The sequence below is a fragment of the Carcharodon carcharias genome, chromosome 17 (genome assembly GCF_017639515.1).
Source record: "Carcharodon carcharias isolate sCarCar2 chromosome 17, sCarCar2.pri, whole genome shotgun sequence".
NCBI classification, from domain to species: domain Eukaryota; kingdom Metazoa; phylum Chordata; class Chondrichthyes; order Lamniformes; family Lamnidae; genus Carcharodon; species Carcharodon carcharias.
In genome coordinates, this window is record NC_054483.1 from 90,752,022 (window position 1) to 90,773,863 (window position 21,842).

The 21,842-nt window shown below is 44.0% G+C and overlaps 1 protein-coding gene across 2 annotated transcripts in view; it reads left to right on the top strand.

Annotated features, from left to right (window-relative positions):
* The window catches only part of LOC121289806 (inositol polyphosphate-5-phosphatase A), a 568,674-nt gene that overhangs the window by 168,818 nt on the left and 378,014 nt on the right, over nucleotides 1-21,842 (top strand). For both annotated transcript variants that reach the window (XM_041209646.1, XM_041209645.1), the window contains exon 2: nucleotides 5,947-5,988. In XM_041209646.1, the coding sequence (XP_041065580.1) occupies nucleotides 5,947-5,988 (42 nt within the window). The remainder of the gene's footprint in view (nucleotides 1-5,946; nucleotides 5,989-21,842) is intronic.

The following is a 21,842-nucleotide window of genomic DNA, read 5'->3' on the forward strand; positions in this document are numbered from 1 at the left end:
AAGTGGCTGTGGCCATTGCAGAATATTGCTTGTGATCTTCTTGGAAGAGGCCAAATAAGAAGCCCCTTCCAATTAACAAAAAGACCAGACCAGGGAAGTGGGAGGCCCAATCAGATAGTTTGTGGCATTGTCCAGCCAGCAGTCCTGCCTGGAGAGGTGGGCACTGCTGAGGCAGGCCGGAGACTGTGAGTGTGCCTCAAGATGGAGGCATTGATAAAATTAAAAAATACACATGGCCACAGCAGTCAGACCATCATTGTAGAGAGGGAGACCCCTCCAAAGGATGGCTTGTGGCTGAGGCTGTTGCATTCCAGTGGGTCCGTGCTTGGATGATGGAGAGGAGGTGTTAATAGTTCACTGGCATGCTGCCACGAGGCTGCCTCCAGTTCAATTCTGATCGGACCTCAGGAAGGGTCCTGTCCACCATCAGTAAAGTCTGCAACATTTTCTCCAGTTGGCCCACTAATGGTCTTAATGGGCTACCTACCACTGGGCAGGTAGCATCTGTCACAGCAACCTCACCTCCAGCGAGATTGCTCAGAGGTGAGACCATGTCGGGTAGCTGACCCAATGATCTATATTTAGACTTTTCTCCTAGCCCTGCCTCCGAACCTGTCTCAGTGGGACTGGGAAGATTCAGCCCAATGGCATCAACCTACCCAATATTTAATTGGAGGAGTTTCTTGCTCACCAAATATTGACTATCAGACAAGCAGCGTAACAAATCAGAAGCTGTGTAAGTGTCGAGTGAGGTGGTGGTGAGATAGAATTGTGTGTCATCAACATACGGTGCAGACCCTTAAGTGGTGACTAATTGGCCACTTAAGGACCTCAATTGATGCAAGGTCAGACGGGCCAGCCTGGGCGTTGCCCGTCCAAGCGTAAAATTATGGAGATGTTGGGCCGGCGTGAGCCCAGTGGGAAGTTTGACCAAGAAATTTCAAAGTAGAGTTCTGCCCACTGTACCTGCACTTTGAAAAAGAAAGGGAGCTTGGATGTGGAGCAGTAGTTTACAGGATCTGAGGAGCCAGAGCTGTTTTCTTTTTGGGGGGAGAAAGCAAATTTGAAGGAAAGAGGGCCAGGACCATAACAATATCAGCTAACATGGAGGTCACTAAGCGGTTTGGAGGGAGTAGGGTCAAGAGAATAAGGGATGGGTCTCGCGGACATAATAAATTCAGAGCATGAGTGAAGATAGGAGAGAAACTAGCAAGAAAATGTGAGTTCAGAGCTAGGGTGAGGGAGAGCCTTCGGGTAAATTTAGTTGTGTAGACAGATGGAAGGGAAGAAAACCATTGGTGTGGCTGAATGTATGGTCTTAATCTTGATGACAAAGAAGTTCCTGAGCTCCTTGCACTTGTTGAATGGGGCCTGAAGAGAATGGTGGAGGTCTGCAATTATATTTGCATTCCAGGATGATCTTGGATATAGTGAGCAATTTTGACAAAAGGAAAGCAGGACCCAATAGTGCTTTATGTGATCCAGCTAGATATGATGATGAATAGCTAAACTAGCTTTCCACCATAAGTGTTCAAGTCTGCATCTCTTGAATTTAAGGGAGAGAAGATGTGGGCAGCATCATTCTTTCCCTGATTCAGGGAAACTCTGTAGCCACAGGCTCCCAAACTAATCTATCTGTCCAGTTAATGATAATTTATTCACTTGTGTAGAGTGATCTAGGTACAGTAGGGAATTGTAATGTTATATATTGGAGATAGGAGCTTTACTATTTTTATAGAGTAATAACCAATCCAGTTGTCTTGTATATTCCCAAGTGCATTCACCTCAGGTGTCTGGCACTGAGAGAGTTTCTCTCTCTCTTGCTGTAGCAGTGAGTGGAAAGAAAGGCAGTCCAACAGCAGCATCCTCTCCCAAGCCAATATGCCCAGCATTGATGGTCCTAATCACTCAAAACCAGATCTGCTGGGCTTGACATGTTGTTCTTATACATGAAACCAGACTCGTGAACCAACTCCTCTACTCAGAACTCGGTCGTGACAGGAGACTCCCAGGAGAGCAACAGAAACACTTTAGGGATGTCCTCATAGCATTCCTGAATAGGTCATGGGTACCCTCCAACTCACGGGAGACTCCGGCTTGTGGTCGATGAAAATGAAGAAGGCTCATTCAGGAATGCACCAAACCCATTGAGGGACTTAGTCGGGAACTTGTAGAGACAAAGCCGAGGCATCGGAAAGGTCCCTTCAACTCATTTATCTAACTGTCCAAGCAGCACCTGTCCTGCATGTGGCAGAGTCTGCAGATCCTGCATGGATTTATCAGCCATCTCAGAATCCATTGAACTGGAGCAGAAGCAAGTTATCCTCAATCCCGAGGGCCTTCTTAAGAGAGACGGAAAGAGAGAGATGATAAGAGAGAGCAATGGGATGCTACAATTGGTTTCAACATCCCTGGGACAGATTTGGGTTCCCTCCTCAGAACCTGGTGGAGAAGTGCACACAAAGGGACATCTCCTAAAGGCAGTGCTGGGCCTATTTGTGGTACTTCCTCTTCCTCTCCCTGTGAAGTTGCTTTGTGCACCATTATTCCCAAAATTGATTTATATTTTAAAAATCTCTTGCTGACTATTTTTGGTGGTTTAGTGATGTTCCATTTGCTGGAAATTCATGAAATCGAGAAGAATTGTAGCCATCATTACAATAATCTAACCCCTCCAATATTTACCCGAAGGTCTCTATATCCAGAGGATTTAAAGATAGCATTACAGAATGGCTCAGAAAATGATTCTACATTTTAAATGCAGCATTTCAAATGTAATGTGTTAAAAGGTTATTATTTTACTGGGGAACCAGATTCAGTAATAGTTTGTAAGAGAAAAGCGGGTGAGTGCTGTGTGCATAGAACTGAGCAATTCATCATTCTCAGTATGGAAAAGTAAACCTGTCCCACTAGATTGCGTCAAACATATGTTGCTGTGGGCCAATTAAAACATTTCTACTGAAAATAATTTAAGGTTTTGGGGCATTGCAGCTTTTTAATGCATTTTGGAATTTTTTTTAATGCTTATTGAAGTGCTGGATATCAATGTTAGAGAATATCTATCTGTACTTAAATAGTTGATTCTTGCACTGATATTAAAACAAATATATCTTCCAAGTTATATTGTTAGCCAAGACATTTAGATGTCATGGTTTGTGTCTATAACACTGAGTCATGCCTCCTATTTATTTCCCCTTTTGTAATGGCATCAAATTCTTGTAGCATGTTACTATGGAGGTGAACATGTAGAGACCTTGTTAACGTGGTAACAGAAGCACTGTCAGTTCCATTTTATCCTCAGGAGTAACACTAGACTTGGCTGATGCTGCTACTGTGGAACCCCCATTAGAAGGACATTTAGTTATGATGAAAACACACACACACAGACACACAAAACCTCTCGCCCCATTAATGTTCTGATGTGTTAAGCTGTTGTCTTCCCCTTCTCCCCACGCTGTGGGACAATTCTGCCTACGTAGCACAAAAACATTACAAAAATGTAGGAATCTATGCACATGCCACATAAAATGTTTGTGTTGTTCTTGGCATTCATAATTTGCATTCAGATTAACAGCAGACTGAATGCTATAAGTGGAATTTAAGCATGTGAATTCTTGCTGTGTTACTTATTATCCTTTTCATCATACCCATGCAGCTGTCTTCTTTAATGACAATAAATGTCTGTGGATGACCACCTGAAAACATCTTTTTAATGTGTCTGGGTCATTGTTTGGTTTTCACTAGAACCAAATCATAGAGATCAGTCAGCTTTCCATAAGCATATTATGTGTAGGGATTAGGAAAGTGGAGGATGCAAGTACTTTCCAAAATTTACTATTTCTGTTGGTGTATTGATGACAAACAGACAAAGTTCATACTCCAAATGTATTTGGGTAGACAACATAAGGCAGTGATGAGAGTTGAACCAACAACAAGAGAACTCCCAAGTCACATCACTGAACTGTTTGCTGGCAATCACTGTTTAGAATGACCTAATTAAATCTGTAATAGTTTTACAGTGGATTAACTGCACGTTGTCAATCATTCATGCCATGTTGTTTCCATGTTATATGACTGACTCTTAAAGCTAGCATATTAAGTGACGTTGACATTATCTACCTGTTCTGTACACTATTCTACTCCGCACCATATAGGTTGATAACTTTTAGTTAACTGATATATTTGCTAAAAGTGATAACAAGAACAAAAGGTTAATGACAGTTACACAGATAGCTGCCAAAGACAAATTCTACTGGAATTCAACAGCCATCAGGCTATGACATTTTGGGTGGGTGTCTTTAAAAGGAGACATCCAAAATCTCATAATCTGCCCCTTTTGAATCCTAACTACATTCTGCACATTTCCAACATTTCCTGTTTTCCTTTTGAATTTCCAGTACTTGCAGGGTTCCCCTGCTATCAAAAGGCAAAAGTGCAATCTTTTAGCTAATGCTATTCTGCAGCTAATCCAATAGCACTCCTGCAGCACATACAACATTCTGAAGAGGCAAATTTTACATTTCTTTAATTTCCAGAATGTTAGTTAAGGCATTAATTCAGAAAAGTTTTCCTAAAGTAACTTTCCATGTGCATATTTTAATTTTGTGAAATGCATATAATAGCTCTACCTCCTAACTATCATCCCCAACTCTACTGTATGGAGTGACACTGAGCTGTAGAGGTGACACCCAGAATAAAAGTGGATCCACTGTGTAATGTCTGTGGATCTCAGCATGACCCACAATCTGCAGCAGAAAAGAAATACAACGGAAAACTGAAATATGAACAGAAAGCTCCTGAAGTGCACAACAGGTACTCAATATCTGAAGAGAAAGGAGACAGGTTATGCTTCAGACAAGCAAATATCTAAACCTGAAATGTTATCCTGACTTTTCCTTTTCTCGAATATTGGTGGGTCTACTGCCTATTTCTGGCATTTTCTGTTTTTATTTCAGATTTCCAATATTTAGGATCATAGAACATGGAAACTGCCAGACAGGAAAAGCCCCAAACTCCATCTGGGTAGTTACATGATACAATTATACTGGAGTTGTTAGCTAATTGGGCCAGTCAATCTTTATCAATTAGACTACAACAGACCTTTTTTTTTAATTTTTAGCCGCTAAAGAAAAATTAGAGGTCAAACAAAAGATTCAATGATATCAATAGTGTGCTCTCGCCTTTGACCTAGTGTCACCTTCTCACATGCTAACTCCAGAATGGGTACTGTCATGAACAAAGTAAAGGACTCTATTACTTACGTCACCATAATATGTGCTAACCAGCGCATTTGATGACAGTGCAATGTTTTCAAGGCAGATGCGAGTGCTGGGCCTGGCCAGCTGAAATATGTTTTTTTTATTTAAAAAGAGAGGCAATGGGAATTTTGAAGAAATGATGTTTTAGATGGTTTAATCATCTGTTGGTATAATCACTATAATAACAGTCTGGTAATTTTACCATCAATATGCACTATTAAGGTTAACAACCATATGATTATGGTAAATCATATTCTATCCAGCACTGCATTTGTGTTCAGAATAAGAGACTGATTTTTATACATCCTGTGACAGATAATATCACTGTCCTGATCAAAATTTCCAGCTAAGCTGAGCCCTGTCCTGTATGTACCTAACCTTCCTTTGAAGTAATGCTGCATTACCCACTCAGTTCCAAATATCCTCCTCCAGGACTGAGGGACTGGGCATTCTCGTGGAAATTAGAAAGAGGATGTTTTCTGTTTTTCCAGAGATAAGTTGAAGCAAAATGGCTTTCGGAACAGGACTAATGAAGTATTTGGGTTAAATTTTTAGCATTTTCATTTTAGTTATTGTGCCCAAAAATTAAATAAAAAGTTTAATAGGAAAGAGCAAAATGTGACACCATTGAACTGCAGGTGTATATTCTGGACAGGTTATTTATTTATTTATGCCTTGTGTTTTGCAGCCTGAAAGTCTACAAAAGAACTGGCTTCGAGAGTTTTATCAGGTAGGAATGTTTGCAAAGGATATTGAAATGCTCTCCTCCTGTATAGTATTGCAGCATTCGCTGAAAGCAAGAAGGATGAAATTAGAATTCACAACTGAAAAATGTATGCACATTATTAGTATGAGTGAAGAAAATCATAGTCTTGTTGCCTTTGGCAACGTATTTGAACATGATACGTTTTCAGTGGAGAACAGTTAAGTGTAGTTCAATTGGTTACATTATGTACTATTATTCTGTAACCTGCTAATGATATTTTCTTCTGACTTATTCTGAAAGTACTGCAGCCCAGGATTAGAACTGATCAACAACTTGTCCTGGTGGAGCAGGCTCCTAAAGAGGAGCATTATTACTCACATTGGAAATGTTGTCCTGAAGATGACTTCTTCCTAATTAAGCTTTTTCCATTCTTTCCATTAAAATACACTGACTCAGCTAAGCTTACTCAGTGTTGACAACTAAGTGCAGCACTATTGCTGTGCTTATGCAATGTTACTTGTGAGAACTGATGTGCTTAAAAAGACCTTCCCACTGTTATCAAGGCCTGTATAAGGTTTGATTTAAAAGGCTTACTTAACTGCGTTAACCCGCGCCAGTATTTGTTCCCTAGTCATCTGTGGCATGCACTGAATGTATCATTTCCTGCCATCCCACATTTGTGATACTATTTAATGATGAGTGAATGTTGTGCAACACTGAATTTGGGGGGGGGGTGCCTGGTGATTGGTAGGCACTGCATTGACTGTGCGGTAATGTCCAAAACTTGATTGGAAAACTGGAATAGTCATAAATTTCAAACCCTGAATGAATATGAGCAGTCAGATTACATTCACAAACTCTTTGAGTTTTAAACATGGATTAGGGTACCACTTGAACCACTCAGACAGCGCTTCTGCATCTCTTAATGTTTTCTAATTTTGATCTAATGTTTTCATTTCATTCCACTTGCTCTCCCATTTTATTTTGGTCCATTTTATTAGACTGAGTGCCAGGAGTGTAGAACTTAGAGACCGATCTCTCTCACTTTTATCACTGACAGTGCTGCACTCAATATGGAACGGAATGTAATTTGAATTAACATTTTATTGTTGGAACTTGGACAACTTGAAGCATAAGGGGAAGCGTGTGGTTGTAATCAGGAGCTGCAGCTTATGTAAATAGATGAGGCATATTAAATAACTGCAGGTTACATGATGTGTCCAACAGGCACAGCTGACACATTGCACTCCCATAGTGCACAGATAGAAAAGATGTAATTTACCTCTCAAAAGGTAGAATAAAATAAAAAAGATAAGCTGACTAATGAACTGAAATAATGCAGTGTGAAGTTGCACCTTGAGGACCAGGCACCCATTAAAATATACCAAGAAAGTTCTTCTGTGGTTGTGGGACTGTGAAGGTTTTCTTTTCCCGAATTGCGCTTTGTTTTTCTGCTGCTTGGCATTGATATCAATACCATTTAGAGTTCAAATCATGAGCACAATCTATCAAGCCCCATTTCTGGTTTAAAAGTTAATGTCTGCATAATTCTGCATGATGAATGTTATCCCCTGGACTGGATAATGTACCCAGCAATGTACGGAAGCCTCTGATACCATATTGCTGATGTACTAAGTGATTGGCTCGGCCTGAGACTGGTTTAATGATAAATGGGTTGTCCTGCAGTCAATTGTCTTTAAAAGAGCATTGTGTGAAAATAAATATTTTATCTTAAAATTTAAATGTGTTGCAAAAGCAGTAAAAAGGAGCAGTCAGAGTAGGATATCCTTTGAGTTACTCTTAGCACTAACTTCGTCCTGTATTCCCCCAGCAAAATCTCACAATGCCAGGTTATATGTTGGTATTTCAAAAGTCAACTGTGGCTAAAGCAAATAATCTGACTGACTGAGAGGAGAGGACTCTGTGAGTTTGGACGTATTGTGAATCGTTATGAAGTGTGGCGGTTGAGGGAGAGAGACTCAGTGGCAGCAAGGGGTGACTGGATACTGATTCCGTTCAGAGGCTCAGAGGCACTGCGGGTGGTGTTTGAAAGGGGCACGTGCAGGAATTTGCAGGTTCAATAAGTAATTCATTAGCAAAATAAAACTTGCCTACAGATCTGATATAGTGGGATAGTTTTACAGATGCACAGTAAAACAGCAAAGTTATATCTTTGTATTGCCACCTCACAAGTTCACAAGCTCAGGTTACACAATATGACTCATCCTACAGTTTCAGTCATGGAGGACTGAATAGCAGGCGTTATGCACGATTACCTATTAAAATAGATCCAGATGGCTCCTCTAGATAACACACAAGAACTTGGGGCGGAATTTTCTGGCTGGTGGGCGGGCGGAGCACGATTGGGCATGGACCCGATTGCCACCTGCGATCGGGTCCACGCAGCCATTTTACGTGGGCGGGCTAATTAAGGCCTGCCCAGCATGAATTGCAGCTTCCGAGGACAGCGGGACTGCAATGACCACCAGGCCCAATGGCAACCCGGCGACCTGTTTTAAAAAGCTGTTGCAGCCTTTCAAAGGCTGTGAATCAAGGCCTGTGGGAGGGCTCCCCAGAGCACTGCTGGTGAGCAGGCCAGGCAGGAGGGTAGGGCAGGGGGGCACTGTGCCCCTCATTTTTCAAACGATTGCCTTGCTGCCCTCCTTGAGGAGGTGGCAGCACGGTGGGAGGTCCTCGTACCCTAGGACAGGAGGAGGAGAACCCCCCCCCACCACATGACCAAATGTGCCTGGGAGGAGGTGGCGGAGGTGGTGAGCTCCCGCGACGTGGTGCGGTGCACCTGGATCCAGTGTCGCAAGTGCTTCAACAACCTCTTGCGCTCAGGAAGGGTGGGTACCATGTTGGCATTGGTCACTTAACCCAGCAGGTCGGGTTTCCCCCCTGGTGCACCCCCTCCCCAGTTCTGAGTGTAGTGACTGCATTGAATCATTGACGACATGTGTGCTTCGCTGGGTGGGCCAGCAGATATTGCCCATGCCGAGGTCACCCTGAGAGGGTGGTGAAGAGATGGGTTCTGCACCCACAGCATATCGCACACTGAGACCCACATTCTTGTTTTGGGGCAACCTGGAGGAGCTACACCTAGGCGCAGTGCCAGAACTCCAGGAAGTCAGTCAGGGTGATGGCAGGCTGGGAGGGGAGCTTCAAGGTGGGGTTGGCACCAATCGATCTGCTCTCCTCTGTGCTTCACGTGCTTCCTAATATGATGTAGGCAGCATTTGGCCAAGTGGGAGTGGCGGGGTGAGGGTGGGGGGGCGGTGATTGTGGGGAACAGGCCTAGCATCTTTGTGTGAATGTTCAGCAGCAGCAGGGTGAGGAGGCGCTGGAGCCCTGTTATGTCCCACTCTGGCTGGAGTGGGCTGGCTGCAAAGAGAATCCAGGCACAAGTAGCACTAATCAATGCTCTTCTCTCCTTTTCAGGAGAAGAATGCACATAATGCCACCAAGCGGGTGAGGACTGGTGGAGGGCCGGCCCAGTGGTGATGCTTAGCCGGTTCGAGCAGGAGGCCCTGGGTTTGGAGAGGGGCCATGCGCCCAGGTCCACTGGTGTGGATGAGGTTGGGGTGCCACGGGCAGGTATGTTTGCCCAGCACTGAGGTCACCATTGTTCTCCCAAAAGCCATGGCAGTGATTGAAGTTTGCAATATGGCTTAACCATTGCTTATGGAAAGATGAACGCATAATGATCTGGGGGACAGGGATGCACATTGATATTGTCCCCACGTTAACCAATCTAATGTCCTTGCTCTTCCATTCAGCATCATCGGAGCAGGGCCAGGAGGAGGAGCAGCAGAGGCCCCTCTCACACCTGAGGGCCCTGAAGTCTCACCAGCATCTCAGCATCTCTGCCAGGCAGGCACCAGCGCAGATATTAGCACCTCAGTGGGAATTAGAACATCAGCTAGTGTCCTGGGGCACAGCAGTGAGGGCACTTCACAGTCGCTGGAGGAGCTGGCAGAGATAGAGAGTGCCCATGACGCCATCAGTCAGAGAACTGCAGGGGTCCAGGCACATGCTCAGTCGGTGGCTGATGATGTGCCTCTGGATGCATCAAACAATGCAGGAAATGCAGCCGGGTGTGCGGGAGCATTTGGTAGCGATACATGAGGCTATTCTGAGCTTGGTGTCCATGGTGGAGGAGTCTACGTGGACCATGCAATGAGTCTCATGGCCCAGCGCCATGAGTCCTCCAAGGAGAGAGTGGGGAGGCTGCTCCAGAAAACCAATCAGGGCTTCCTGGGGACGCGCCCTGACCAGCAAGCCCTCACATCGGCATTGACCTCAGCTGTTCAGTGTCAGTGTGGGAGATGGCCTGTGCACCAAGTTTCCCAGCTCTGTACCCATCCATCCACGGTGAGCAGGGAGGCCCGAACCGACCTCACGTCGGCGCAGCAGCTGCCTGTTGTCTCTGCAGGCTCCTCTCAGGGCGCTCCGGATGAGGGCAGCAGCTCTTCCACCCCTCTGCCAGTGACTGTTGCATCCAATGAGGCTGCGACAACTGGGGAGATGCCAGCTGTGGATCTGGCAGCTCACTCCCAGATGAGGCCAGCACAGGCTCCACGGGCCAGAGGACGCCCACCAAGGTCATCGAGGCCAACGGGACAGCAGAGTCAGCAGGCTGCCCCAGATGCCAGTCTCAGCGAGGGGGATGCCCCAAGACATATCACCCGAAAGCATAAACATAAGGCACCTTAGGCACACCACGGGTTTATGTGTTGGCCCGCAATGAGGTCTTTTTGAATTGTTGTGATGTTGAACACTTTTGTCATTTTTTTCTCTTAAGTTCCTTTTGTTATACCATTAAATTCAGACATGTCACCATGGCTGAGGGTGCCTCTTTTCTTCTGCAGGTGGATGGTTACCACTAATGTTAGGAGTGATTTGTGGGACATTCAGCTTTATTGACAAAGCCCTTAGTTAATGTTCCTATCCAGGCAGATTTTACACTCAGATATCGAGTATGGAGCCTGCAGCCCAGGCTTGTCCTGGAGGTCCATCTGTGTTGTGCTAGCTGAAGGTTCGTTGGATTAAAGCCTTCCAGATGCCCCTGCCTCCCTGGAGTATGCCCAGGTCAGCGTGTACCCGCTCAACATTTCCCTGTGTGTGCTCATCCTCAGACTCACTGCTGGACTCATCGTGTGCAGCCGCAGCCACTGCGTCAAAGTCTTCATCGTCCACAGTGTCCTCACTTTGCAGCGCAAGATTGTGGAGAGCGAGGCATGCAACCACTATCAGCAACACACGATCTAGGGGGTACTGGAGTGCGCCTCCTGAATGTCCAGCCATCGGAAGCGCATTTTGAGAAGACCGATGGCTCTCTCCGCCACAGCCCTTGTGGAGGGGTGTCTCCTATTGTACCGCTGCTCAGCTTCTGTTCTTGGATGGCGGAGAGGCGTCATGAGCCATCTTCTGAGGGGATAGCCCTTATCACCCAGCAGCCAACCATCCAGCCAGGCTGGAGCACTGAAGAGCCTCGGCACCTGGAAATGTCTGAGGATGTAAGCATCGTGGGAGCTGCCTGGGTACCTTACATAGACTTGCAGAATCTGCATCCTGTGATCACACACTATCTGCACGTTCATGGAGTGGAAGCCCTTCCTGTTGACGAAGGCACCGGGCTGACCTGCTGGCACCTTGATGACCACATGTGTGCAGTCTATAGCACCCTGGACACGGGGGAAGCCAGCAACGGCCAGGAAGCCTCTGACTTGCTGTGTCTGGCTTGCCTAGTCCCAACAGAAGTGGATGAAGGTCAATGCACGCCTGAACAGAGCATCTGTAACCTGCTTGACATTGCGTCGACATCTTCATCATCCACAATGTCCCCCCTTTCCAGCGCAAGATTGTGGAGAGCGCAGCATGCAACCACTATCACCGATACACGATCTGGGGTGTACTGGAGTGCGCCTCCTGAACTGTCCAGGCATCAGAAGCACATTTTGAGAAGACAGCTGATTGGGAGACACTGCAAAGATCACCCAACGATCCCTGGAAGGTGCCAGAGGCATAGAAGTTGAGGGCAGTTGTGACCTTTAGAGCCACTGGCCTGGGGTGTCCACCCACACAGCTAGCAGAGATTTCAGGCCCAATCATCTGACAGATATAGTTTACTGTCTCCCTTGAGAGACGGAGCCTCCTCTCCGCCATCCAAGAACAGAAGCTGAGCAGCGGTGTAATAGGAGCGACACCTCCACAAGGGCTGTGGTGGAGAGAGCTATCGGTCTTCTCAAAATGCACTTCCGATGCCTGGACAGTTCAGGAGGCACACTCCAGTACCCCCCAGATTGTGTGTCGCTGATAGTGGTTGCATGCTGCTCTCTCCACAATCTCAGACACATTGAGGTAGCTGCTTCGCCGCCTGTATACCCTGGCAGCAGGATAGTGGCATCTTCTGCAGCCACTTCCACCTTGGACTACCTCTTGGCCCTGCACCCCTTGTGGCTGCGCCTCCCTCCAAAGGTGGCTCCCCTGGAGGCTGAATGTGGACACCTGGCCTCCTCCCCTTCTAGCCCCACCTTCCTCCTCAGAGGAGCTGCCTCCAGAGGAGAGTTCAACTCTCATTCCCAGGCTAAGGGAAGGCTTCCTGAAAGCTGCAGGCCCAAAAATGATTCTTCACTGCAGAGTGCTGACTTGAAGGTTGTGAGTCCAGACCAAGCAGCTGGTATGCGTTTTGAATTGAAATATTGCAGCTCACACAGGCAAGTATTAGTAACTTTGAAAAATTAATATTTGACAGAGCACACTCGTGGATGAGGTTTATACAAATGTCTCCTACCCGCCTGCCCGTTGCGCCCATGCGACAACCCAAAGATCGCACGGTCGCCGAAAAATCGCTGTCAATTGGCGCCTTAAGGGCCTTAAGTGGCCCATTAATTAATGACGGGCGTGCATCGGATATCATCGAGCGCCCGCCTGACGAAATATCGCGATGTTGTGCGGTGACGTCGGGATGCTCACCTGATGTCACCGCGTGTCATTTTACGTGTCGGCGTGTGGGTCCCGCCTCCATAGGCCAACGGGAGAATTCTGCCCCTGGTTTTATCCAGAGTACTTAATATATTAAAATATCCCAAGATGTTCCACAAGGACAGCATCAGATACCAAGATACCAGATAAAGAGCAATGATCAAAAGCTTGTTCAAAAAGGTAGGTTTGAAAGAGGTTTAGGTCCAGAGCTCAGGTCCCATACAACCGAGGGCTGCCAATAATGGTGTGATTAAAATCGGGAATTCTTAAGAGCCCAGATTTGGAAGAGTGCAGCTACCCCTGAGGGTTTTATTGCTGGAGGAAATTACAGAGCTCGGGAGGGGCAATGTCACGGAGAGATTTAAAAACAAAAAATGAGAATTTTAAAATCGAAACTTTGCTTAATTGTGAACCAATGAAGGCTAGCAAACAGCCTGTGCGATAAATGAATGGAACTTGGCGCAAGTTAGAACACAATCAGCAGCTTTGGATGAGCTCATATTTACAGAATGGAGAATGTGGGGTCTGGCCAGGAGTAAATTGGAATAATCATGTCTAGAGGTTACAATGACATGGCTGAGGGATTCAGGAGCAAATACACCAAGGCAGAGGCAGAGTTGAGTGATGTTGCAGAGGTGTAAATATGTGCCTTAAGAATGGCTGGAAACTCATCTCACTAAGCCTTGTACTTTAATCATGAATCTAACAAAATGTTACAAAATGATGAGCAAGAAATAAATGTGACAAGCAGGAAGTCTAAAGAATTTTGATATAATGTCAATTTTAATACTTATGTTTAATACACGTTTGCATGTGTGGCAATTGCATGGTTTTCAAGCAGGAGGGCCATCACAGTACAACTTTTACTGGTGGAGGGATAGTGACAAACGTGCTTAAATAAATATAAAATGATTTAACTTGTGGAAAGCTTGGTCCGGCTGGCAGTTCTCTCGCCTCTGAAGAAAAGCTTGTAGTTTTTTGAATGCTCCTCCATGATTTGAGCATGTAATCTAGGCTGAAATTTCAGTGTGGTGCTGGGGGAATTCTGCCTTGCTGGCTATGCTTTCTTGCAGGTAAGATATGAAATTGTGTCTCCCTGTTTTGGTGGATACATGTTAAACCTTATGGCGCCATGTGAAGGAGAGTATACATTTCTTCCTGAGTGCTATCCAACATTTCTCCTTCAAGCAACGCCAACAAAGAAGACAGATTAGCTGATCGTTCTTTTTGTTGCTAATTATGGAACTAGCTGTGTGCAAACTGGCTGTGGTTTGCCTGGCTGTAACCAGTCACTTTAAAATCAGTTCATTTGAGGTGGAGCGGTTTGAGACATTTGTGAGAAAAATCAATAAAGATTGTGGCACCATCATTTTCTGTCTAAATTATGTTGAGACTAACGGGTGCTTTTTTTATGCACAAATCCTGCAGCAAATTCAGCAGAGGGCAGATGTACGTTTAAATGCGAAAATCTAAAATATGCAACACCAAAGTTAACTTTGCAAGACTTATAAAGAACAAAGAAAAGTACAGCACAGGAACAGGCCCTTCAGTCCTCCAAGCCTGCGCCGATCATATTGCCCGTCAACTAAAACATTTTGCGGGCTCCGTATCCCTCTATTCCCATCCTCTTCATGTATTTGTCAAGCTGCCTCTTAAACACCACTATCCTACCTGCTTCCACCACCTCCTCTGGCAGCGAATTCCAGACACTCACTACCCTCTGCGTAAAAAACTTGCCCGGCACATCTCCTATATAGTTTTCTCCTCTCACCTTAAATCTGTGTCCCCTAATAATTGACTCTTCCACCCTGGGAAAAAGCTTCTGACTATCTACTCTGTCCATGCCACTCATAATTCTATCAAGTCGCCCCTCAATCTCCGTCGCTCTAGTGAGAACGATCTGAGTTTCTCCAACCTTTCCTCATAGCTAATAACCTCCAGACCAGGCAACATCCTGGTAAACCTCCTCTGCACCCTCTCCAATGCCTCCATATCCTTCTGGTAATGTGGTGACCAGAATTTCACCCAATATTCCAAGTGTGGCCTAACCAAGGTTCTATACAGCTGCAGCATGACTTCCCAGCTTTTATACTCAATATCTCTGTTTGGCTCACTATAAGAATACTGAGTGGTGTGAAGCTGCTGTATTTGCATGATAGGTATGAGCTAGCCTTACCACAGAAAGATAGAGCTGTTCTGAAGTGACACTAGGAGCTCATTTGAAGTCGTATAAAGTCTGTGCATATTAATGCCCTGGGTTAGCTGTCAGAGATTCTTTTGACATCATGCTAATTGTTGCCATTCAATTGTTCTGACACCGAAAATTAACCATTGTAAAAATTGAGTCTCATTTCTTTAATTCCTTTAATTGTTGCTGGTTATTTAAATTTAAAATTAAAAATTTTAACTTTTTTGCTTCTAATTTACACCATACTCTTAATTTCTCTGACCTTCAGGTTGTTTGGTTGAGAAGGTAACACTGTTGCTCGCCCTCTTTATTCAAGACCCAGATGTCCTATTTTCCTCACTGTGACGTTATCAGTCCTCACTCTTAGCAATAGCGTCAGGATTAAACGGGCACAGGAAAGGAATTGGTTGTTGCCCTGCTACAGGAAATATGGGCTATTGTCATGGAAATCTTTCTCCTTTCTTTGACAAGCAAGCAAGAACTTGTGTAAACATTAAAAGAATTTGAAAGTGGAATACTAAGTAGTGTATAAATCAGGCCGGAGGCTGTAACATGATACTGTTTGGTAGATATAGTATTTATGGCAGGTGACGCAGTAGTTAGTGTTGCTTTCTCACAGCTCCAGGGACCCGGGTTTGATCCTGACCTCAGGTGTCTGTCTGTGTGGAATCTGCATGTTCTCCCTGTGTCTGCGTGGGTTTGTGGGTTTCTGCTGAGTGCTCCGGTTCCCTCCCATCATCCAAAGATGCGCTGATTGGGTGGATTGGCTGCAGTAAATTGCCCCTAAGTGTGTGAGTGTGTGTGTACCCTGCCTAGCATCCATTGCCTGTCAGGATAGGCTCGGACTCTCTGTGATCCTGAATTGGATGAAGCTGCTCTGGAAGAGTGAGTGAGTGAGTGTTTATGGCAGATATGCATTGTCGCAATTGCTTCCTGAGAGCTGCTTACTTGCTTCGCATTGCTTGTGGCTCTGGCCTTCCCTTCAATCAGCGTTAAGGTTACCAGCTCTGCTTGCACCTATTCCTGGAAGTTTCATCCACTCTAACTGCCCCAACCAGTCAAACAGGCATTTTTTTCCCACCTCCAATATTATTATTACCTAGAATTACATGGAATACACTGCACAGAAACAGCCCATTCAGCCCAACCAGTCCCTAACAACATTAATGTTCCACTCAGGCCTCCTGCTGTCCTTCCTCTATCAGCATCCCATCCATTTTCCTCATCTCCTTATCTCACCTCCCCTTAAATGCCTCGATATTATTCATTTCAGTTGCTCCCTGTGCAAGCAGGTTCCACATTCTCACCTCTCTCTGAGTAAAGAAACTTTCTGTGAATTTGCTATCTGGTTTCCTGGTGACTATTTTATTTGATGGCCTCAATTTTGCTCTTCCCCACAAGTAGAAACTCTTAAACAGAAGTATTTAAATACAGTGAGAAAAGAAAACACTTTTTTAAATTAACTTTCTTATGATTTTTATCCTGGATTGTCTACAGAAGTGTCTAGCTGATTAATCTTAATTCCTGGACTCTCCAGGGCAACCCTGGAAAGTTGGCAGCCCTATCCAGTCAGATCCACTTAAAGAGGCAAAATTCCACAAGTTTCAACATTTCGTTCCATAGAATTTTTCTAATTATTTTCTTTCTGATCATGTTGTAGATTTTTAAAAATATAAACAAAAACATGCAATTTACCAGGAGTTGCTGCTTGCTGACTCCTGCTATAGTCAACAAAGTATTAGACCAATCTGAGCTACATAATCTCGAGTTTGGCCAGGCCCTCCTGAACCTACCCACCATGTGGGCGTGGGACGTGTTCCTTCCTGTAATGGTATTCTGTGAATTCTTGTAAAAGTAGACTCAACACAAATTGGATAGTATTGAGAAGAAGTACAGGAAGTTCTCAAGGACAGGAACTTGCCTCAGTGTGTGGCCTGGGCATTAACACATCTTTGCATTTCTCAAAATGACAGGTTTGTGGTGAATCAGGACTTGAACGTACTGTGAAATGAGCTACCTTTTCCTCATATTATCATGAAAATAATCTACATTTAATTAAGCTCTGTGGTACCACCATGGAAACTGTGATCAATTAGAGAAGTAACTGGTTTATTGTTGACACCTACAAAATGACTTTTCGATGTTCAATGTAGCTGCGAAGCTTACATCTTGGATTTTGTAGTCATTTCTGTATTTGGTGTTTTTGACATATTTTGAGTCTCAGTTCATAAGTTACCTGATATGAAAGTTTAAAGAATTAATGGCAATTCAATTGGGCTCACCAGGTGGTGATTCCTCAGCCGGCTGGTTGAATACCAGCAAAGGCGAGATAAGGCCCTTAAGTGGACATTAGCTGCCCACTTAAGGGTTTCAATTTGCGGCTGAGTGGGAAGGTGAGTGAGTGAGTGAGTGTTTATGGCAGATATGCGTTGTCACAACGGCTTCCTGAGAGCTGCTAACTTGCTTCACATTACTTGTGGCTCTGGCCTCCCCTTCACTCAGCATTAAGGTTACCAGCTCTGGTTGCACCTGTTCGTGGAAGTTTCATCCAATCTAACTGCCCCAACCAATCAAACAGGCATTTTTTCCCCACCTCCATTATTATTATTACTTAGAATTACATGGAATATACTGCACATGGGCCTTCCCTCCCTAGACTTAATTGGGTCGAGGCAGGAGGGTGCAGACTGAGAACCCCACCACCCTTAAATCCAGCCCCCACCCCACATCTCCAAACTCTCAATGGGGACCATTAAATTCCACCCAAGGAGAGGAGAACATATTAATGCTCCTGGGCTGAACACTGCAGCCCTTATGATGGACAATGCACACTCGTTTTAAGCATGTTTTTATTTTTGGTGTGAGGTCATGTTTTTGGATTATGACTGAAAATCTCACAGCTGGACTTATTCTAGAATACAATTATCACTAAATGATTTAAGTTTGATGAATGGAATTTGAAGGGGCTAAATGATTGTTGGAGCATATTCTGCAGAATGTCTTTTACACATTTGTTTGAAGCTATTCTGAATGTTTAGTTTGTGACAGATTTATAAGTTAAGGGTGCAACCATAAAGAAGGTATTATTAAAAATGGGGCAAGATACAGGATAAAGCTTTAGCACTGCCAGTAGAAATGGCTGACAGAAATTTATGTGAATTGAAAGCGTCGCAAACTCTTAACCTATCGAGACACAAAATGGTGATTACGCACAATCATCAGCCAGGCTGAATCCAATATTTTTCATCAGTTCAAGGAAAGTGCTGATAGAGAATGTGCTTTGACAATCGCCACCACCACCACACCTCCCCCACCCCATCCCCACCAGCCCTGCCAACTCCACTTATGAAACTAAGTAATCTATATGTATATTGTCATTGTAGGAAGGGGTATACTCAACTGATTGTTGTCAATTTAATTTATACAAGGATCATAAAATTAGATGTTTAACATCACTTTGTAAGAATAGAACCCGAGGATGTGTGCCTATCAGAAAATTGTCTCAGGTCAATGATTCTGATGAAAAGCAAGCTCATGTAAAACATTACTCCTGTTTACACAGAGTTGACATTGGCCAAATTTGAAGTATGAGGTTTTCAGGTCTGAGCTGCATGCCTAGTTAGGCATTGACTGATGCCAAAAACAAACATGGTTAAAGCACAGAGATAAAAACAAAAAAATTGCGGATGCTGGAAATCCAAAACAAAAACAAAAACAGAATTACCTGGAAAAACTCAGCAGGTCTGGCAGCATCGGCGGAGAAGAAAAGAGTTGACGTCTCGAGTCCTCATGACCCTTTGACAGAACCTGTTCTGTCGAAGGGTCATGAGGACTCGAGACGTCAACTCTTCTTCTCCGCCGATGCTGCCAGATCTGCTGAGTTTTTCCAGGTAATTCTGTTTTTGTTTTTGTTATGGTTAAAGCACTAAACTGATTCTGTCATATATGCTCCAGGAAGTGGCTAAGTTGGACCAATGTTTTCTTTCTCAGCTATTTTTCTTCTTTCCTTTTGAGTGATAGCACAGTTTCATGGGTTTCTCCAACTGGAATATGAGATGATGAAAGAGAAGGCTTTAGGGGTGGAGCTGTAGGGAAAGGTTTTTTATTAAAATTGTAGCCATTAGATAAATGGTGTCATGAGTGTCCCTGTAGGTATGGATTCTGAGATAACAGCACGTTCTTGCTTCCACCCATTCCACAAAAATGAAAAAAACAGTACCTGGCACGATGATTACAATTGTGAGATTGTGACGTAGGAGAGAGGACTTGAATGATTAGCTTGTGATCTCATGTTCGGTGGGAAGTAGAAGTGGAACAGTTGGAAGACATGGAATATGGTTCATCAGGCATAAGTAAGTGAAAGTAGCTAATATTGCAGATCAGTCTTTTACAATGGAAGTACATAAGTTGCCTCATTGCTGAGCACATGCACTAGGAAATATAATCACGTTCAACTGTAGTGGAATTCAATGATCTGTTTTCATTGCGCGACAGTAAGATGTTTCCCTTACTTGGCCAGGGCAGGCTAGGAGGTTAACTATAGGATGTGTGCAAAAATGCCAGTGATTCATACAGGTGCTGGGTCAGTTTTCGTGCTTGATGAATAACTAAATTGGGAGTAAACTGTATGGATTGAATATGAAGCCAATGTCAGCCACACTCCCAGAAAGACTTGGCACAATTAATGCAAGGCCAAGATTAAACTAATGTCAATCACTCAAACCCAACTTTCACAAACTACATTTTTTGATTGTGATTTCAGTTTAATTCATCCCCCCACCAAAACTGCTGATCTAATTAAGTGTTTTCCCTGAATAAAGAGCTTAGATCTTATTCAAAGTATGAGAAGCAGCAAGTACTTTAATTAGCTCAATGTTCTGACATAAAACCCCCTTCTTAAAATCATTGACAAAGTTGTTTTAGCACTTGTTTGCTGAGCATATTTGTTGTTTTGGTAATTACCTTTCTTATCTACAAAGGATTTTAAAGCAGCAGTAATTGAAGAGTATGTGACAAAATTTTAATACTAATCTACTTACAGAGATGTCAAAGGAGCTAATACCTGCCAGGCACAAGAGATGACCTGAGACTCACTGCCTTCCTCCACCGCCCCCCCCGCCGCCCCCCCCCCACCCCCCCAACCACCACCTCCCCCACCGCCACTGCACCCCCAGACTAGTAGAACCAGAAGTCCTAATTCTGATCAAAAACAAAAACAGAATTACCTGGAAAAACTCAGCAGGTCTGGCAGCATCGGCGGAGAAGAAAAGAGTTGACGTTTCGAGTCCTCATGACCCTTCGACAAGTTCTGTCGAAGGGTCATGAGGACTCGAAACGTCAACTCTTTTCTTCTCCGCCGATGCTGCCAGACCTGCTGAGTTTTTCCAGGTAATTCTGTTTTTGTTTTTGTTTTGGATTTCCAGCATCCGCAGGTTTTTGGTTTTATCTCTGTCCTAATTCTGATTGCTGTTCACCAGCTGCAAGTACCCATGCAAATGTCACATGGGGACAGGATTGGGTTAGCTTGTGATGCCTTCCAAAGTCTACCAACACTGAATATTCGTGCCACATAGATGTACTACAGAAGGCCACCAATGTCTGCAAAATTGTACTGTGGCAACTGACAGCACCTTTAAGAAAAAATGGGAAAAAAATGTACAATTTTTTAATGGTAGGCATTATTTGCTGAGTAGATAGGTCAAAAATTATCAGTGGTTTCAGGGGCATGAACTGACGATTTTGAATTTTTTTAATGTCAGTTACTAGTAGGAATAGTACAGCAGGACAGTTGCAAAAACGATGCTCTGTGAGGCCATGTAGATAAATCATAAACTTCTAGGATAAAGCAAATTGGGTAAAGCATAAGTCAACAAGGATTTGATGAAGCGGAGTATAAGAATGAAGTTAACCATAATGTTTTCCATGGAGAATAAATTATTTAGTAGGAATTGCAGAGTGACTTGTTTATGGTAAAAGGATTACCTGGCAGCCTAAATGTTCAAATGATCTTCGTTCTGACACCTCTCCACTTCTACCTTGTCTCCAAGCCAGCTGCAGGTAACTAGGTTTCTTAGTGCTTCTGAAAGATCCAAAGCCATGGGGAAGAAACCCTGATTCAGTTCTCCATTCACCTTTCACCATCTGCATCATATATTTTTGGGAGCTTTTGGAAATTTGATGCACAAGTATAGCACTTCAGACATTTTTGTATCACTTCCTCTGATGGAAATGCCTGGAAACATTCAGCTAATTGTGTGGAATGCACGCTTTGCACAGAATGAAAGAAAACTTGAATCCTGGAAGGCAATTAATTCATGCAAAGTTTAAGTTTGGTAACTTGGTATTACACACACAAGTTTAGGCTTTAGCTTTTTGCTGTCAATTACTGTATGTAAAGTGTTCTTCAAATCCAAGTAGAGCAGCAGGCAGACTTGCTGAAAAGGCTTGTGCTGCAACTACATGAAAGCAGCTGAATAATATCAAACAGGCAGGCAGCCAAGTCTATGGCTTTTCTTGTGACGTAATGGAAAGTTGTGGCATTCTGTTTGTTTTCTTGTGTTCTGACAGAATTTCTTGCCCACAAATATGGTCAAGGCTTATAAAATGTAGTACAGCCATGAAGACAAGCAGAGGATGAAGATCCAAGTGACATTAGTAAAGACAGAAAAAATATGGGAGAACATATACTTGATCATTTAACTGC